Source organism: Grampus griseus (assembly GCF_964374135.1).
Source record: "Grampus griseus genome assembly, chromosome: 1".
Taxonomy (NCBI): domain Eukaryota; kingdom Metazoa; phylum Chordata; class Mammalia; order Artiodactyla; family Delphinidae; genus Grampus; species Grampus griseus.
The window spans coordinates 157,152,395-157,167,928 of NC_139017.1; the positions used below are offsets into that span (position 1 = coordinate 157,152,395).

The 15,534-nt window shown below is 50.4% G+C and overlaps 1 protein-coding gene across 4 annotated transcripts in view; it reads left to right on the plus strand.

The window, feature by feature from the left end:
* The window catches only part of PHC2 (polyhomeotic homolog 2), a 102,709-nt gene that overhangs the window by 84,586 nt on the left and 2,589 nt on the right, over positions 1-15,534 (plus strand). For 3 of the 4 annotated variants that reach the window (XM_082649256.1, XM_082649257.1, XM_082649259.1), the window contains 5 exons: positions 8,264-8,466; positions 10,167-10,296; positions 11,132-11,246; positions 12,168-12,309; positions 13,262-13,538. In XM_082649256.1, the coding sequence (XP_082505382.1) occupies positions 8,264-8,466; positions 10,167-10,296; positions 11,132-11,246; positions 12,168-12,309; positions 13,262-13,538 (867 nt within the window). Of the gene's footprint in view, positions 1-2,020; positions 2,127-8,263; positions 8,467-10,166; positions 10,297-11,131; positions 11,247-12,167; positions 12,310-13,261; positions 13,539-15,534 lie in introns of those variants that run through there. The other variant, XM_082649258.1, reaches the window with a different exon arrangement.

Here is a 15,534-nt window from a genome sequence, read left to right on the forward strand (position 1 = left end):
AAGACATTTTTAAACAATCAAAGCAACTGACACTGTAAATTAAAACAAAATTAATGTGAATCAACTACCGTTTTTTTAAAAATTGGTTAAGTCCACATTTCCAGGCCTCCAGTAATCAGTATTAATCTCTTCTGTCAGCTGATTGGTAGCAAAGTAGCGTGATTGAAAACTTAGACAATGGTTATTAAAGGAAGGGGGGCAGAAATGATCAAGAAGTTTGATTTGCAAGGTAAGTATTATCTATCCCATTATATAGACAAGGACAACTGAGGTTTGGCTTTCTCTAGCACGTGCGTGTGCGCTCACGCTTGCGCGTGCTCCCTCTCTCTCTCTCTCTCTCTCTCTCTCTCTCTCTCTCTCTCTCTTTCTCTCTCCCCCTCCCTCCCTTCCGCCCTCCCTCCCTCCCTCTCCCATTTCTCTAAGAATATTAGTGCTTCTGCAGTTGGTAAATAAGAGAATTTTCTAAACATTTCTAGTTGGTTTTTTAACTGTTATAAATCCATCTTCCATGATTTTCTCTTCAGCCTTTTAAAGTAATTTCTTTTCACAGGCTAAACCGCCTCCTGGCATTATAAGAACCACTAGGAAAAGTGGTTCTTTATTTGTTCCTGAGTTCTTTCTTTTCTGGTTCCTGGGGTTCTTTTGTGTAATACCCTGGGACTCTTTATGAAAGAAATGCATAGGAAGGGAGGGAATCTGGCGGTTGTCATGTCCTTTGGGTTAACGACTGTTGAAGGTGAATTGGGACGTGTGGTCTGCCCCAAAGGGCAGGTGCATTTCCCTTGTGTTGCAGTCATTGTCAAAGTGGAAGTAAGATTTCTTCCCGAAGCCTTACTTCAGGAGTGCAAGGACAGCACACTGAGTAGGCCAGAGCACCTGAGGAACATGAATGATGCCTGAGTTTGGACCAGTGAAAGAACAGCTCTGCTCTGGGGCTGCCAGAGGCCAGGCTCAGTGTGCGTGAGACTGGGGCAGTTTCCTAATCTCTCGAGTCTCAGTGATGGGAGCTCTCCAATAGCCATGTCAGGCCTCTTCCACTGTGTCGTAACTGCAGTGTCTTATTTAATCCTTACCACAGCCATGTGGGACAGAGATGAGTACCCCATTTTACAGATGAGGAAACTGAGGCCTAGAGTAACTTGCCTGGGATTACAGACTAGGATTTAAGCATAGGGTCTTTCTGATCCCAGTCTTAACTGCTGGGTAGCACAGCTTCTAAATGTAATCAGTGCCAGGCATTTTACATATATAAACTCTAACATTCCCTGTAACCCTGCAAGGTAAGCAGCATGATTGTCATTTTTATAGATGGAGAAACTAAGGTGCAGAGCAGGTACCAAGTGCTTGAAGCTAGCTACACAGGTAATCAAAGATGGAACCAGAGTATGAACCCAGGTCTGCCCCAGTGCTGGTGGCCTTTCCACTCTGCCATTTTTCCTCTTGTCTCCTGTGATCCTGATGTCTCTAGCGGAGAGCCTCTCCTGTTGGTTCCAGACCTTTTGCCTTGTGAAATCACAGCGTCTGCTAGAGAACTGTGATGTTAGGATATCTGGGAGCCCTCGACCGCAGCCCTGGAGACCGTAGGGCTGCACAGCTTTTTTTGAACTCTGTCCCTGGCTCCCTGCGGCTAGTGAGCCATCGCACGTTGACCAGCGCAGGTGCTGCTGCTGAGTGGGACCTGGTCTTCAGCCTGGGCCGGGCAGCAGTGCTGCAGCTGTTTGGAAATCCCCCCTGGCTCCCATCCGAGCCACGCGGGGGCGGCTGGCTGTCGCTCCATTGATTTTTTTCCTCCAGAGCTGGGGGTGGCAGCTTGGAAAACGTTCAGCTGTTTACAATTCAGCTTATGTACACTTTAGCTGGGGAGTGTGGGTGAGTCAGAAGGCCCGCTCTCTCTGCTGGTGTCCTAAGAGACAGCCTGAGAGTCAGCTGTATGGTAATGGCCGCCAGGGAGGAGGAGGAGCCCCCCCTGCCAGACCCAGATGCTTAGGATCCAGGAAGCCTGTCTGCTCTCCAGTCCTCTTAACCCAGACTCAACAAGGTCGCTCCGCAGTGACACCGAGGCGCGTCTGAGGCAACCTGGCCCAGCTTCCCTTTCATTGGGCCGCCACCTCCCTGGCAGGCACCAGGTATGGAGCCAGGGCCTTGCCCTCCTGTGACTCGGCAAAGCGCCCCAAAGGGATCCTCCTGTCACAGCCCTTTCTTCCCTCTCGGGAGAGGCCCCTTAAGAGCAGAAGTGCTCCGAGGGGCAGGGTGATGAGGGCACCTGTGTGAGACAGCCGCGGCCTGCTGTGCGTCTGGGAGCCAGGGGCTTTTCGTGGGTCTGACAGTAATTCGGTCCTTGGCAGAATTGCAAATGCTCCAAGCATCTGGCATTGGTACCTCCAGCCTTCTGGTTCTCAGGAGGGACCCTGGGTGGGAAGGGGCCTACAATTTTCCCAGCTCTCTACGGGCTTCTTTTGTGCTTGTTTTAGAAGGTACTCTCTTCCAAATTAGGTGGTACCCACTCTTGCCTTGATTCTAAAATGCACACTTTTAACTATGCACCCTTTTCCTCCTCTGGGAAATTAAGATGTTAGACCCAAGGCCCTTCTAACTCCAGTCCTCTGTGATCTAGTGCCCCTGATCCAAAACGTCCACTCTTCATGCCCCAGTCCGCCCAGCAAACCTCATCCCTAAATTGGGAGGAAAGCTATCTGCTTCTCTAAGTGATTCACAGCCAGGTGTGAATGGCCACAGGTGTATATTTGCATTTTAAAGCAGGTTGTTAACCAAATGAATCTCTTTAATGGAATACTCTGTCAGGGTCCCAGGACAGAGCCGCCATTCCTCCTTGCCTTTCTCTTCCCTCTCTCCCCCCTCCCTCTCCCCCCCTCCCCCTCCCCTCCCCTCCCCTCCCCTCTCTCTCTCTTTCCCTCTGTCTCTCTTTCTTTCAACAAATTGGTGCTTAATGAGATATCTTACCTCCCTCACTTTCAGAGCAGCACTGATTTCTTTAGGGGCCCAAATATAACTAATGAGATTGTAAAGGGAGGCCACAGCCTTTCCAGAGGGCTCAGCCCTCAGCTTGCCGTGCTCTGTTAGCACCAGGTGCATCTGGTCTGTGTCAGCTGCTCCCTGTCTGGGATGTGGCTTCCCTGGGCGTCACTTTGCAGGTGCTCCCCTCAGGGTCTCTCTAGAGCAGGCAGTTGTTTAGGAATCCTGCTGTCACCCCTCCTGGCCACGTGACTGGCCTGCTAAGCTCAGGCACAGTGAGCCGGACTTCAGAGCCAGGGGCCTGGAGAGAACGCTCTGTGTTGTATAAGCGACCTTGTTTTGCCATTTGTCGAGCAGAATTTGTTGCAGGCAAATGATCCATGTTATCACCTATTCTGCTTCCTTGAATCCTGTATTAACTTCATTAGCTTTGTCTTTCTCCTGCTGCTGCCAAGCAAGGGTAGTTAGAAGTCTTGTAAATTAAAATACCCCTTTCTCCTCAGGTCTGGAGAAAGTGGAAATAGCTACTGGCCACGCTGAAGGGTAGAGGGAGAGGCTCTGCTTGCCCTTCATTTCCTCTGAAGTCAGGTCTTCAAGGGGACTTATTTTAGGGGCAAATAGAATGAGTGGCCAGGTCATCTGAAATACCCACAATAAATGTTAGTACTGAACGATATTTCAGCATAACTGACGATTTTTGCCTTACCTGTGCTTATAAAGAGCACCATAACTGGTTCCGAAGTGGCCCAGATGGTGCGTGGCTGGAGCCAGCCTGACCTCTGTCCTCAGTGGGCAGGAAAGCTCGGCCTCTCTGGGCACCTACCTCCTGGCCCCGGGGGTGGGGCCGTTTTTATAGGCGTCTCGGGCCTCTGCCTCTAGAGGTCATCATGCCTTTCCAAATGCCTGGAGCCAGCATCAGTGTTTCAAAGGGACCAGGGAACCCAGAGCTGCAGCCTTTGGGGCCAATTTAATGCTGTATCTCCCTTCTGCTGAGGAAATCCTCACTCAAACAGGAAGAACTGGGCTAAGGAATAGCTCTCATTCTTCTTTATAGCCAGGTACCCAGAAGTGCCACCCCCGTAGGCAGGCACCAGCCCGGCTGCTCCCTCTCGTCATTATCACCTCAGAAAGTGATGTGCCAGTCTCAGCTGGTGACCGGTTGCTGTGGGAAGAGTAAGGAGATCTGTACGCTGTCAAGAGTGAAGACGGAGCCCACGGGTTCCCCGTGCTCCAGCTCAGCAGCCGTTAAATGGCTATTATATATTGGACGCTGGGTTAGCCCTGAAGATACAGATGAGACCGAGACAGCCCCCACCTAACGGCACCTGCTTTGCCTAGCAGAGGAGACCGGCCCTGTAGCAGATAATTTCACAAACTGGGCCACTGGGGGGGTCCTTCCTATTTTAATCCAGTCCCTATAAGGGCTGTTTCTGCCAGCGCCTGTGAGACCAGATTGAGAAGCGACCTACAAGGTTGAGGCCTATGTTATGTAACAACTCCCCCAGAACACATTGTTTTGTTCATTCTGATCCAAATACTTAGCCCTTTGTGGTCAGCTTCAATTGAAGGCTAGATTCTACTTCCCCCTTCCACCACCGCCACTGAAGCTTGGCTTTATTTCCTTCCTGCAGCCTCTCCTACTCAGGGTGTCCTGGCCTCCACCTTTCAGTTCCAGGTAGCTAACTCTGTATGAAGGCATTTGAGACCTGTGGGAAACCCGGCAGCACTTACAGCCTCGGGACTGGTCAAGGGAATTGAGTAAGGAAGAATTCCAAAGATAGAGAATTTCTTTGTCTCTGTCTTCCATCTGGCCTCAGGGCCAACAGGGCAGGTTTCTGCAAGTTTAAGCGGCTTTCCCTTAAGCAGGCTGCAAAGCAGTCTGGGAGAACGGGAAGCAGATTAAATTAATCTCAGTGTGCTGAGCTTGGCAGGGGGTGAGATTGTATATGGTCATTCCAGAAATAGCCCAGACTCCTCTGTGACTAAAGCACATGATAAGGTACTGCCTACAAGATGACTGCAAAGCGAAATAGCTGCAAACCTTTGTACAGTCGTAAAACGCTCTCCCTTCCGTCCCTTGGATTCTGTGTCTCCTGTAACCTGGCCCAGAGGTATAGTGGAGAGTGATAGCTTATAATGTTGTGGTGAAGGGGTTTATTAGTTTGTTCTCTTGCTTAATAAGATCCTTTTTTAAAAACTTAGATTCCCAAAAAGTCTTTTTCCTCCCAGAGTTAAGTATTGGCTCTGTAGCCTCTGAGCTCGTGAATGTCTCTGTTGGCTCCTGTATTTGGCACGAGGAAGGACTCTGACCTCAGGAGCCCCCGCCTCGTCTTGCAGTGTACGTTAGTAGGCACAGATCTGAGAGACAGGAGGGAAGGGGGTAGAGGGGGTAAGGAGAAGAGTCGAACAAGGTTGGAGAGATCCCATAAAAGGAGACAGGGTATCAGCAGCTGTTTGGTGATAAATATCAGTGAAAAGAGGGAGGTGGGCAGGATCCCAGAATTCAGAGGAGAATGGATTAATTCCATAGAAGTATGATAAACTAAAACAAGGCAGTCACTCATTGCCCTCCATCTGTGCTCTCAGCGAGGAACGAGATTGTGTTTGAAAGAAACAAAACAAAACTCTTACCAACAGGATCTCTTGGATCAATACACTTGATATATTATGTTACTATTGACGGAGTACCTGACTTTAAAAGATGCTGGCAAAGAAGACCTAGGGTGATGATGAATTTGCAACCTTTTATATAAGAAGTCGTCAAAGGAGCAGAGGGAGTGTGGCCTGGAGGAGAGAACGTAAACTGGGCTCATAAGTGACGTCCTTCATGACACCAAGAGCATTTCTTGAGTGTTTCCCAGTGTGCTAGCACTTCATTGCTATTCATTTTCTCACTTAGTCCTTGTAGCAGCACTAAAGGGTAGGTCTTATTATTGTCTGTATTTTATAGCTGGAGAAACCAAGGGTCAGAGACAGAAGAGGACTTGTCCCTAATCCACTTGAGTGATAGAGACCAGTCTCTAAGCCAGGTCTAAGCCTGTGTTTTTGCCCATTATACAAATAAGATTAGCCTTGTTATGTGTGGTCTAAGAAATAGAACCAGGGTAAGTGGACAGAAATTAACAGAAGATAGATTTTTGGCTCATTATAAGGAAGAACTTATTAATTGAACTGCCCAAGTTGGGAACAGACTACTTCAGAGGTAGTGAGTTCCTTTGTCATTAGAGGTATTCAAACAAATGCCAGAAAATCACTGGGTGGGGCTATTATAGGGAAGGGTCAAGCATTGGTAAGGGGTTGAACCAGACTTTCTAATCTTGTGACTCTATAATCTGTACAGTAGCTCATTAGCGAAGCCAGGGAATATTTTACTAGGCTCTAATCAGAGGGGAATAGCCATCATCTAAAAATAGGATTTTAACTTACATAGTAAGCTTTCTATTTTAACATTTATTCATTATTTTAAATAAAATAGATTGTTTCTTTGCATATTTAAAATACTTTAAAATATACAAGCAAAAATGTAATTATGTAAATATAGACTGAAATATTTAAAATTTAAAAGCAAAGAAACTTAATTTGATTGATTGTATAATTAACTCAGTCCTCCTAGTTATTCATGGATTGTTAAGGAAAGATTTTTTTTTTCTAGTTCCCAAACACCTTTACAATTTTAGAAAGACTGATTCTAACGGAGAAATTTTCCATCCCTATAGAAAGGTCAAAAATGTCAAACAATTTTTTTCAAAGGACTATAAACACGTAAACGAATTTTTCTAACTTGCTGGTATGACTGTCTCCCAAAAAATTAATTTTTAAAAAATCTCATTAATCACATCTCTTAGGTAACTCCTGCTAAGCTCTGAAATTTATTATAGTTGAATTACAGAGGTCTGAGTACTGAAGACATGTGTCATGGCCAACTGTTTTTTTTAACAAAAAAGATTTATCCCCGTTTACTGCACATTAGGACTACTAGTAAGAAAATGAGCCGGTTATAAACCTTTTCTAAAATGAGTTTATTTTGATTTCTCCATGCCACATAATTAGGCATCGTGAATTCCTGTTCTGTGGTGGGATTTTTAGATCTTTAACATGAAATAAGAGCATCTTCATATAAATTTTGTGCAAAAATTACTTAGCTAATAAATATACTGAAATTCTTTTTAAAGTGTATAATACGTACATTCACACTGGGTTATGCTTACTGTCAGTAGGCTTGTTGCAATAAAGAAATGGCTTTTTCTTTCTTTTCTTCTTTCTTTTTTTTCTTTTTTAGGAAGTTCCAGGTTAAAGGCAACCTCAGCTTCACACAGTTGGCGGTGGTAGAGAATGGCCCTGGGAAGGGGGGGTGGGGAAAGAGTTAAAAAAGTGAAGAGAGGAAAGTTGCTTCTAAAACAGTGAAGCAACTCAGGAGAGGTACTGTTTGGAGTGGAGGAAAGGGGGTCCCTTGTGGTGTGGTTCTGTAAAGGCACCTCATCATACTTACTGGAGCTCTGTCAGGCTCTTCAGAGAAAGGCTGGCAGCCCCGTGGAGAGGAAATCTTAAGCAAGGCTCTCCTTGGAGGGAAGGAGTCTGTGGTTGGCCGAGAATCAGATTGGATGTGGAGCTGAGAACTGGACAAGAGGCTTGATTGGGGCAGGAGACCTGCAGTAACAGCATAGAAAACCTCAGCTCTGCTTAGGGGCTTCCTCGGTGGAGAAACAGAATACACGCATGTCTTAATGCAGTGATCCCAAATAACCAGTCTCCGATGAGGCGGATCTGTGTTAAAATGTTCACGTGGGGTTCAGTACTTTGACATTTCACAGCACGTTTAAAATCTAACCCTTTCCTGAGGAACCTCATAGAAGGTTCATTTCCTCTCTGCCCCAAACCCCCTCATGCCCCAAGCCCTATACCTAGTTCAGCTTTTCATCTTGGTTTTAGATGTCACCTTGAATACATTTTCTCCCTTGAGCAGAATGTTAACTTGTTTGTCCAGATCAATATTGACCAAGGTCTTAACTCCTCAGAGGCAGAATTCTTGCCTGTGTAACCTGGTTGGACTAAGCACAGTTGGGAAATTAAGAAAACACTGCTGCCGGATGAGCTGCATTGTTGCAGAACACACTGTAGTCTCACTTGGTGGTGGGTCCACTGAGACTGTACCACTTTTGAATGGGTCACTGGGGGAGGGGACTGCTTGGTTTGCATCGTCGGGCAGTGTTGAGTCCCTGCTCTGCTACTGGCCTAGACCTGGTTCTGACCCCCGCCCCCCGCTTGTGTTTTCCTGCTTTCCCTTGTACAGAGACAGGGCAGGGCATTGTTCATGCACTGACCGACCTCAGCAGCCCCGGCATGACCTCAGGGAACGGAAACTCTGCCTCCAGCATCACCGGCACTGCCCCCCAGAATGGTGAGAATAAACCACCACAGGCCATTGTGAAACCCCAAATCCTGACGCATGTTATCGAAGGGTTTGTGATCCAGGAGGGGGCGGAGCCTTTCCCGGTACGGACTACTTCTTTTCCCCTCTTTTTTTTTTTTTTTAATAAGTATACTTTGGATGTGTATTAGAATAGCTTTACATTTCCGTGTAAAATTTCTGAAAATGTGAAAAATTTGCTCTTTCCTTGCTAATTTTCCCCCAAAGGAATATCAGAGCCATTTGCTTTCTAGGATTGAGTGTCTTCCTAAGGTCCAGAAGGGGTCAGTGATTAAGAATAATTGGCAAGACCCCTTGGTTGGAAGTTGCCACACAGACTCAGCCGTGTCCCTGCCTGGTGAAGTGCGAACCCCTTGGTTAGAAGGGGTTCACATTGGGGTATTTGGTGCTGCAGGGTGATGGACTTTGGCATTCGGGTTTGAATGCCACAACCCCCAAATGGCAACACGTTGGCTGGTTAGAGAGCAAAAGGAAGCTGTGTAGAAGAGAATTCTCAAGATCTATCTGAATGGAAGACAAGCGAACAGAGTTACAGCCTGAAGCTTCTTTTCTGGGGACAGAGCCTTGAAAGGGGAGTGAATGAGGGGCACTCCAGAAAGGGGCACTTCATCAAGTGTCTCCAATTAAAGCATAAGACCAAGGGGAAACACAGAAGAATCAAGAACATGGCTCATTAGAACAGCACCCAGAGCCAGCAGTGCACAGTGTGAATTGGTGAGACAGGTGGCCTGCTCTCTAGGTGGGAGGAGCCCAGCGCCAGGTGCACTCCAGCCTCTCTCGTGATAAACTTAACTGGCTGTTAGAGACACAACATCTTCATGGGAGGCCATCTATCTTTTGCACATTCTTTGGATCCACGAGTGGTGTGAATAGTCAGCCGAAGCCTCTGGGCTTGATGAACTGAGATGGGTGGACTGCCCTTCTAAAATGCCAAAAGACAAAAATGCCAAGACAGGTTCTTGTCCTCTTTCCCTCTGGAGGTCGGTCAAGGCCTGGGGCACCTTAGCTATAAGTAGCTCTAGCCCTGTCACATACCTTCCCTCATTAGACTAGGTCCTCCCTTTGGCCCCCTAGAGAAGCTCCAGAACCCAGCTGATCTCACAGGATTGATGCTGATTGGACAGCAGCTCCAGCATCGCCCAGGAGATCTGGCAACCAGGCTGCCTGCACAAAAGGCAACAAAGGGAGTGCACCAAAGAGTGAATCAGCTAGTCTGGGATCCTGGCACCACCGAGGGCCTTTGCTTTCCGGTGTGGCCCAGTGTCCGCGTTTTCCTCTTCTCCTCCGTGGCTGCCTGTCCCTCTGGCTCGGGTAGGGCAGTGGTAAGGGAGAGAACAGTAAGGCATCCAGGAATGGCGGCTGGGTCTGTGTGTCACACATACAGTCACACACAGCCTCAGCTGTGTTCCTGCCCCGTGACGCGTGAGTGCTGGGGCCCGGCCCTTGTCCTGGTGCTGCGGGAAACCTGATCCCTGCCTCCATCTCTGTCCCCTAGACGCTTGGAAAAGTAGATATTCTCCTGACCTCCTAAGCCATCCATTGGTCCTGGGTTGAAGCCATTTCCATCCCTGTGCTTTGGTGGTCATCGGCATCTTGCCTCTTGAGCTAAACAGCAAAACAGGCCTTGAGCAGGGTGTACCTGGATGGTGATACAGGGGCGGGCATCTATGCCTGGGTGCTTTATACATGTAATTTTGATGAGGCTGGATGGCAAGGAAGCATGCCCACCTGACCCTCATGGCCTCCACGTTGCCTTGTCCCCTAGGTGGGACGCTCATCCCTGCTGGTGGGGAATCTCAAGAAGAAGTATGCACAGGGGTTCTTGCCTGAGAAACTTCCGCAGCAGGACCATACCACCACCACTGACTCAGAGATGGAGGAGCCCTATCTGCAAGGTAGCGTCTCAGACCCTGGATGCCGGGGCTTCTGGCGGGGCTGAACAGGACTCAGCAAGGCTGGGAGGTCCTTTCCCAGTATCCACGGAGGGGCTCTGAGCCGGGGAGCGTGTGAACATGTCAGCTGACCAGACTGCCCTGTCCTGTGCCCGCTCAGCCCTGTCCCTAGAAAACGGACGGCAGTTCCTGCCCCTGGGGAACTGAGTGTGCGCTGCCTGTCTCCAGCCCCACTCCTGCCAGCCCCAGGATTCCAAGAGCGGCTTTGCCCGTGTGAGTCACTCGCCAGTTGTAGGCCTGCAGGAGCAGCCCCAGGTGGCTCGTGCCCTTCCTCTACCGCCTCGGGAGCCTGCACTCGGGACGGGGGCCAGCGAGGGCTGCACTTGCCGCACGAGCCACCGACTAAGTGGAGGCGGGACGGGACGCCCACGTAGGCTGCAGAACTCCTGGGCTCTGTTACCCAGGCCGGCAGCCAACTGGACACCTCAAGGGAAGGGCGGGGTAGTTCCAGATCAGTGGTGACAGCATTGAAGCTTTCCCTGTGAGCGCCTGCTCTCTTCCAGGGTCATAAAGAGGGGCGCTGGTTCTTCCCCACCCGTGCTTTGTCTCATAGTCCTTAGAAGCAGAAACTGCCGGGTGTCCAGGGGCCATCTTTGGACACCTTCGGATACTTTCCAGGGGTGAAACCACAGCCCTTCCAAAAATAGCGACAAAGCAGTTTGGCACTCTCCAAGCCGCTGCTGCAGGCAGGACAGAGCAAAGTGGCCCGGGGTGGGGCTGTGGGCAGTCCTGTGGGGACTACTCCTTGTCCGCGCTTACCGATTTTCATGCTTTTCAGAATCCAAAGAGGAGGGTACTCCCCTTAAACTCAAGTGTGAGCTCTGTGGCCGGGTGGACTTTGCCTACAAGTTCAAGCGTTCCAAGCGCTTCTGCTCCATGGCTTGTGCAAAAAGGTGAGAGCCTCAGCCCCTTCCCTTTTCTTGGGATTGCGCCTTGGTACCCAGCTCCTTATTTCCGTGACCTGCCTGGGCAGGGCTTACCGAAGCCTCCACCGGAAGCTTTGCCCAGAGCCACTGCGCTGGCTACAGACGTTTCCTTTGCGAGCGTTTGCGCAGCTTAGAAGACAGATGATCACAGTAAACACCAGCGTTGTTTACTGTGGACCGGCTGTGTGTGAGTCTCTGTGCTGGGTGTTAATATGCATCATGTCATCTGATCTTCAAAGTAATACTGTGGGGCAGGTATTGCTATCGTGCCCTTTATACATGTTAGGAAACTGAGGCACAAGGAGAAGTAATTGCGCCTAAAGCCTTCGAGCTGGGGATCTAGACTTGCTGACTCTAAGCCCAGAGTGATCCTTGTGCCGAGAGGGAAGAGGCCTGAGCCCCCAGAAGAGAGGAGCTCTCTAGGCCCCAGGCAGAGACGCCCTGCACACCAGCTGGAGTAGGGCTGTCCGCAGCCCTCCCTCCCCACAGGCTGCGCTGGAGGCCCTCCCGCACCTCTGCCAACTCTGCCAAGCTGTTCTCTGTCAGGACGGAGGACACTAGTTTCCCGGCCCCGGTGATACGTGGAGTGGAATGTGGCAGCCCTGAGTTCTTACCATGATCCGAGTTGTGCCAGGCACTTTGCACACGTTAGCTTATGTTATTGCCAGACCGGTTACAGAAAGTGAGTGGTCTCCTCCCCAGCGCTAGATAAGGAAACTGAGGGGCTAAGTGACTTGCCCAGATCCACACAGCTAGTACTGAGTGATGGACTTAGGACTGGGACGAGGAGGCAGACGCAGCTTTTGCCAAGTATCTTGGCTGCTCTTCTCCTCCTGGGCCATTCGCCCTGCGACTGCCCTGACCGCCCTTGTTCCCCGGCTCTGGCAGGTACAATGTGGGATGCACCAAACGAGTGGGCCTTTTCCACTCGGACCGGAGCAAGCTGCAGAAGGCGGGAGCCGCAACCCACAACCGCCGTCGGGCCAGCAAAGCCAGTCTGCCAACACTTACCAAGGATACCAAGAAGCAGGTGAGAGGCTGGCGGAGCCTGCAGCTCGTGCTCTCGGGTCCCCACCAACTTCCCTTCCTGACACGACCCGGGACGCCCGCCGTCCTTTTCCGCTGCTGGCATCAGTGATGCGTCACGTTCTCATCTCTCATGATCTGTCAGGTCAAGCCGTCTCCCCGTGTCCCTTCATAAGTCCCTTCATGTAGACCCATGGGTGCTTCAACTTTCCCTCCTCCGTGACCTTGCCCCGACTTCACCCCTTTCTTCCAGTTTGCCTCCATCCTTGACTTCCGGGGCTCCCCTGCCTGAAGAGACAGGCTGTCCCAGGTAGCACCTGCCTTCCGAGGAGGGCTAGGTGAGAGGCAGCCGACACCCTTTACTTCCCCTCCTTGTTGCCTCTCTGAACATCAGAGCACTGAGTCCTTGAAGGTCTCTACCAGGAACGTGGGTGTTTGTTCATTAAGTATGTTTTAGCACTGGCTGTACGTCAGGAGCTGTTAGGCACTAAATCTCTTAAGTTGTGCTCCAGGAACTCAGAGCCTAGTATGATGCTTCAGACCTTATGTGTATTTTGCTGTTTATTGTTATTGTTTTGGCCATAAACCTCTTTAAGAATCTGATGAAAGCTACAGTCCAATATAGACACACACAAGAAAATTTACATGCTATTTCAGGTGGTTTACAGACCATCCCCCTAAACCCATAGAGCCCTGGTTAAAAACCCCACATCTAGAAGAAAGAATAGACGTAGAATCAGATCATTGCAGCATAGTGTGGTACATGCTCCAGTACTGGCACTGACTCTGCTTAGGATCAGAGAGGGGACGTGGCAAAAGATGCTTTTTGATCTCGAATTCAGATACATAGTAGCAGACCACATAGAAAAGGGAGAATATACCTGCCTTTGCCCAGCGCTCTGTTAGAGGTGCTTTATGCCCCCATCCTGAAGAAAACCGTTTCTCTGTGCTCCCAGCCAGCAGGCACTGTACCCCTCTCAGTTGCTGCCGCACTGCAGCTAACACACAGCCAGGAAGACTCCAGCCGTTGCTCCGACAACTCAAGCTACGAGGAGCCCCTGTCACCCATCTCAGCCAGCTCATCCACCTCCCGCCGGCGACAAGGCCAGCGGGACCTGGAGCTCCCTGACGTGCACATGCGGGACCTGGTGGGCATGGGGCACCACTTCCTGCCAAGCGAGCCCACCAAATGGAATGTGGAAGATGTCTACGAATTCATCCGCTCTCTGCCAGGTAAGGTCCTTGGAAGTTCCACGCCTGCCTGGAGTAGCAAGGAAAGCAAGGGTGTGAGAGACCTCACCTGCCGCCACCAGGAGAGACCGGGCAGTTCAAGGAGAGGCTTGGGTTCAGGAACGGGGTGCGGGGTGGGGGGCAGAGATGAGTAGGAGGAGGTGCCTGCCGGTAAGAGCTCACATTCTAGCATGGAGCGCCGACTGTAATGTTCCGTGGCTGTAATCTGCCGTATCTGTGGGCTCGGTGAGGGGCCTGTGTGAAGGTGATGACGTGACCAACCCTGTGTGTCTCCGGGATGAGTTGGGAGGCGTGTCAAGTGGGAGTGGAGGAAATCGGTCAAGGAGAACGTTAGAACGAAGAACGTTTACACTGAGTGACGGTGGGCAAGCAGGCCTGTGCCGGATGGAGAGACGGCATCAGGGAGCAGCCTAAGCAGAGACACGCAAGCATGTAAAGGAGCCGGTAGCTGCACGTGACCCTGGGTGTGCAGTGCCGGTGGTCTCGAAGGTAGGATCTAGAAATGAAGCTTGAAAGACCTCCCATCTGCACGGCTGCACTCGTCGGGACCAGAGCTTCTCCACTGTTTCTTCTGCCAGTCTCACCCAGCCACTGACCAGGTCAGGCAGTGGTGACCATGAGCCCGTTCACTCAGAGACCAAAGTGGGATATAGTGGTTAAGAGCAGGCTTCGGAGTTAAACAGAACTGGGCTCAAATCCTGGCTCTGCCGCTTAACCCAGCGTATTATCTATTGCTGCATCCCCCAGATTTGTTATGGCACAGGTCATGTGGATAAGGAATTCAGGAGCGGTTTAGGCGGGCAGTTCTGCCACAGGGATTCTTAGGAGGTTGTGATGAGGATGTCGGCCAAGGCCAGCCAAGGCCATGTGAAGGGTCACCTGGGGCTGTCAGATCTGCCAGGGTGCCTCACTCACACGCTTCCCAGGGAGCGTGTGGCTGCTGGCAGGAGGCCTCGGTCACTCTCCCACGGGTCTCTTCAGAACGCTCACGCTTGAGTGTTCTCGTGACGTGGCAGCCAGTTGTCCCCCCAGGGGGTGATCCAAGAGAGCAAGGTGGAAGCCACCCACCATGCCCTTTACGATCTAGCCTCAGAAATCACATTCTGTCACTTCAACAATATCTTGCTGACCACACAGGTCACCCCATTCATTGTGAGGGACTCATGAAAGCATGAAAGGGAAGCAAGGATTATTGGGAGCTACTTGGAGGCCGGCTACTCCCATAGTTCACCCCAGTGATTCATGTTCCTCCCTCATGCAAAATACCCTCACCCCTACCCGAGGCCCCACAAGTCTCATCACATTACAGCGGAGGTTCGAGGTCCAGGATCTCAGCATCTAACACAGGTCCAGGCACGGATGAGGCTCACTGGGTCCAGCTCCTCAGGGATGATTCCTCTCAATCTGCAGACCTGGGAACGAGGAACGGGTTATCCACTTCCCTCCACAAACCTAGGATATGGTGGGATGGGCATCGGGTAACCACGGTAGACGTGCCCATTCAGGATGCCCCGTTCAAGAAGGGAGAACACAGGAGGCTACAGGAGTCACCAGTCCATACCAGGGCATGTGTTGGCATTTCCTTGGTTAGGACTCAAAGCCCGGGGTGATTCTCTTTCGCTCTTGGTTCCACCCTGAGTCATCCTTCCTTTCCCATGAAAGGCAGCCTGTGGAGTTGTTTTCTCAGCCTGCTTCCTGCTGCTTTTATTTCACATTACCTCTGATCCTTTCCGTCCATGTGAGCAGTGTTTCTGCCAGACGATTCTCTCTTACTCTTTGTGGGCTTTTTATGAATGTTATCCAACAATGTCTTCAAGACAAGCCTTACTCCACATTAGGTTTCTTCTGAAGCCGAGGGACAGTGCCCTTAACAGTCTGAGGAGCTGGGCCGTTGAATGGAGAGGCTCTGTGAGGCACGCCCATAAAATCCTGAGAGAGCGTTTGATCCAACAGTTCTCTGAGGCGGCACCTTAGAGCT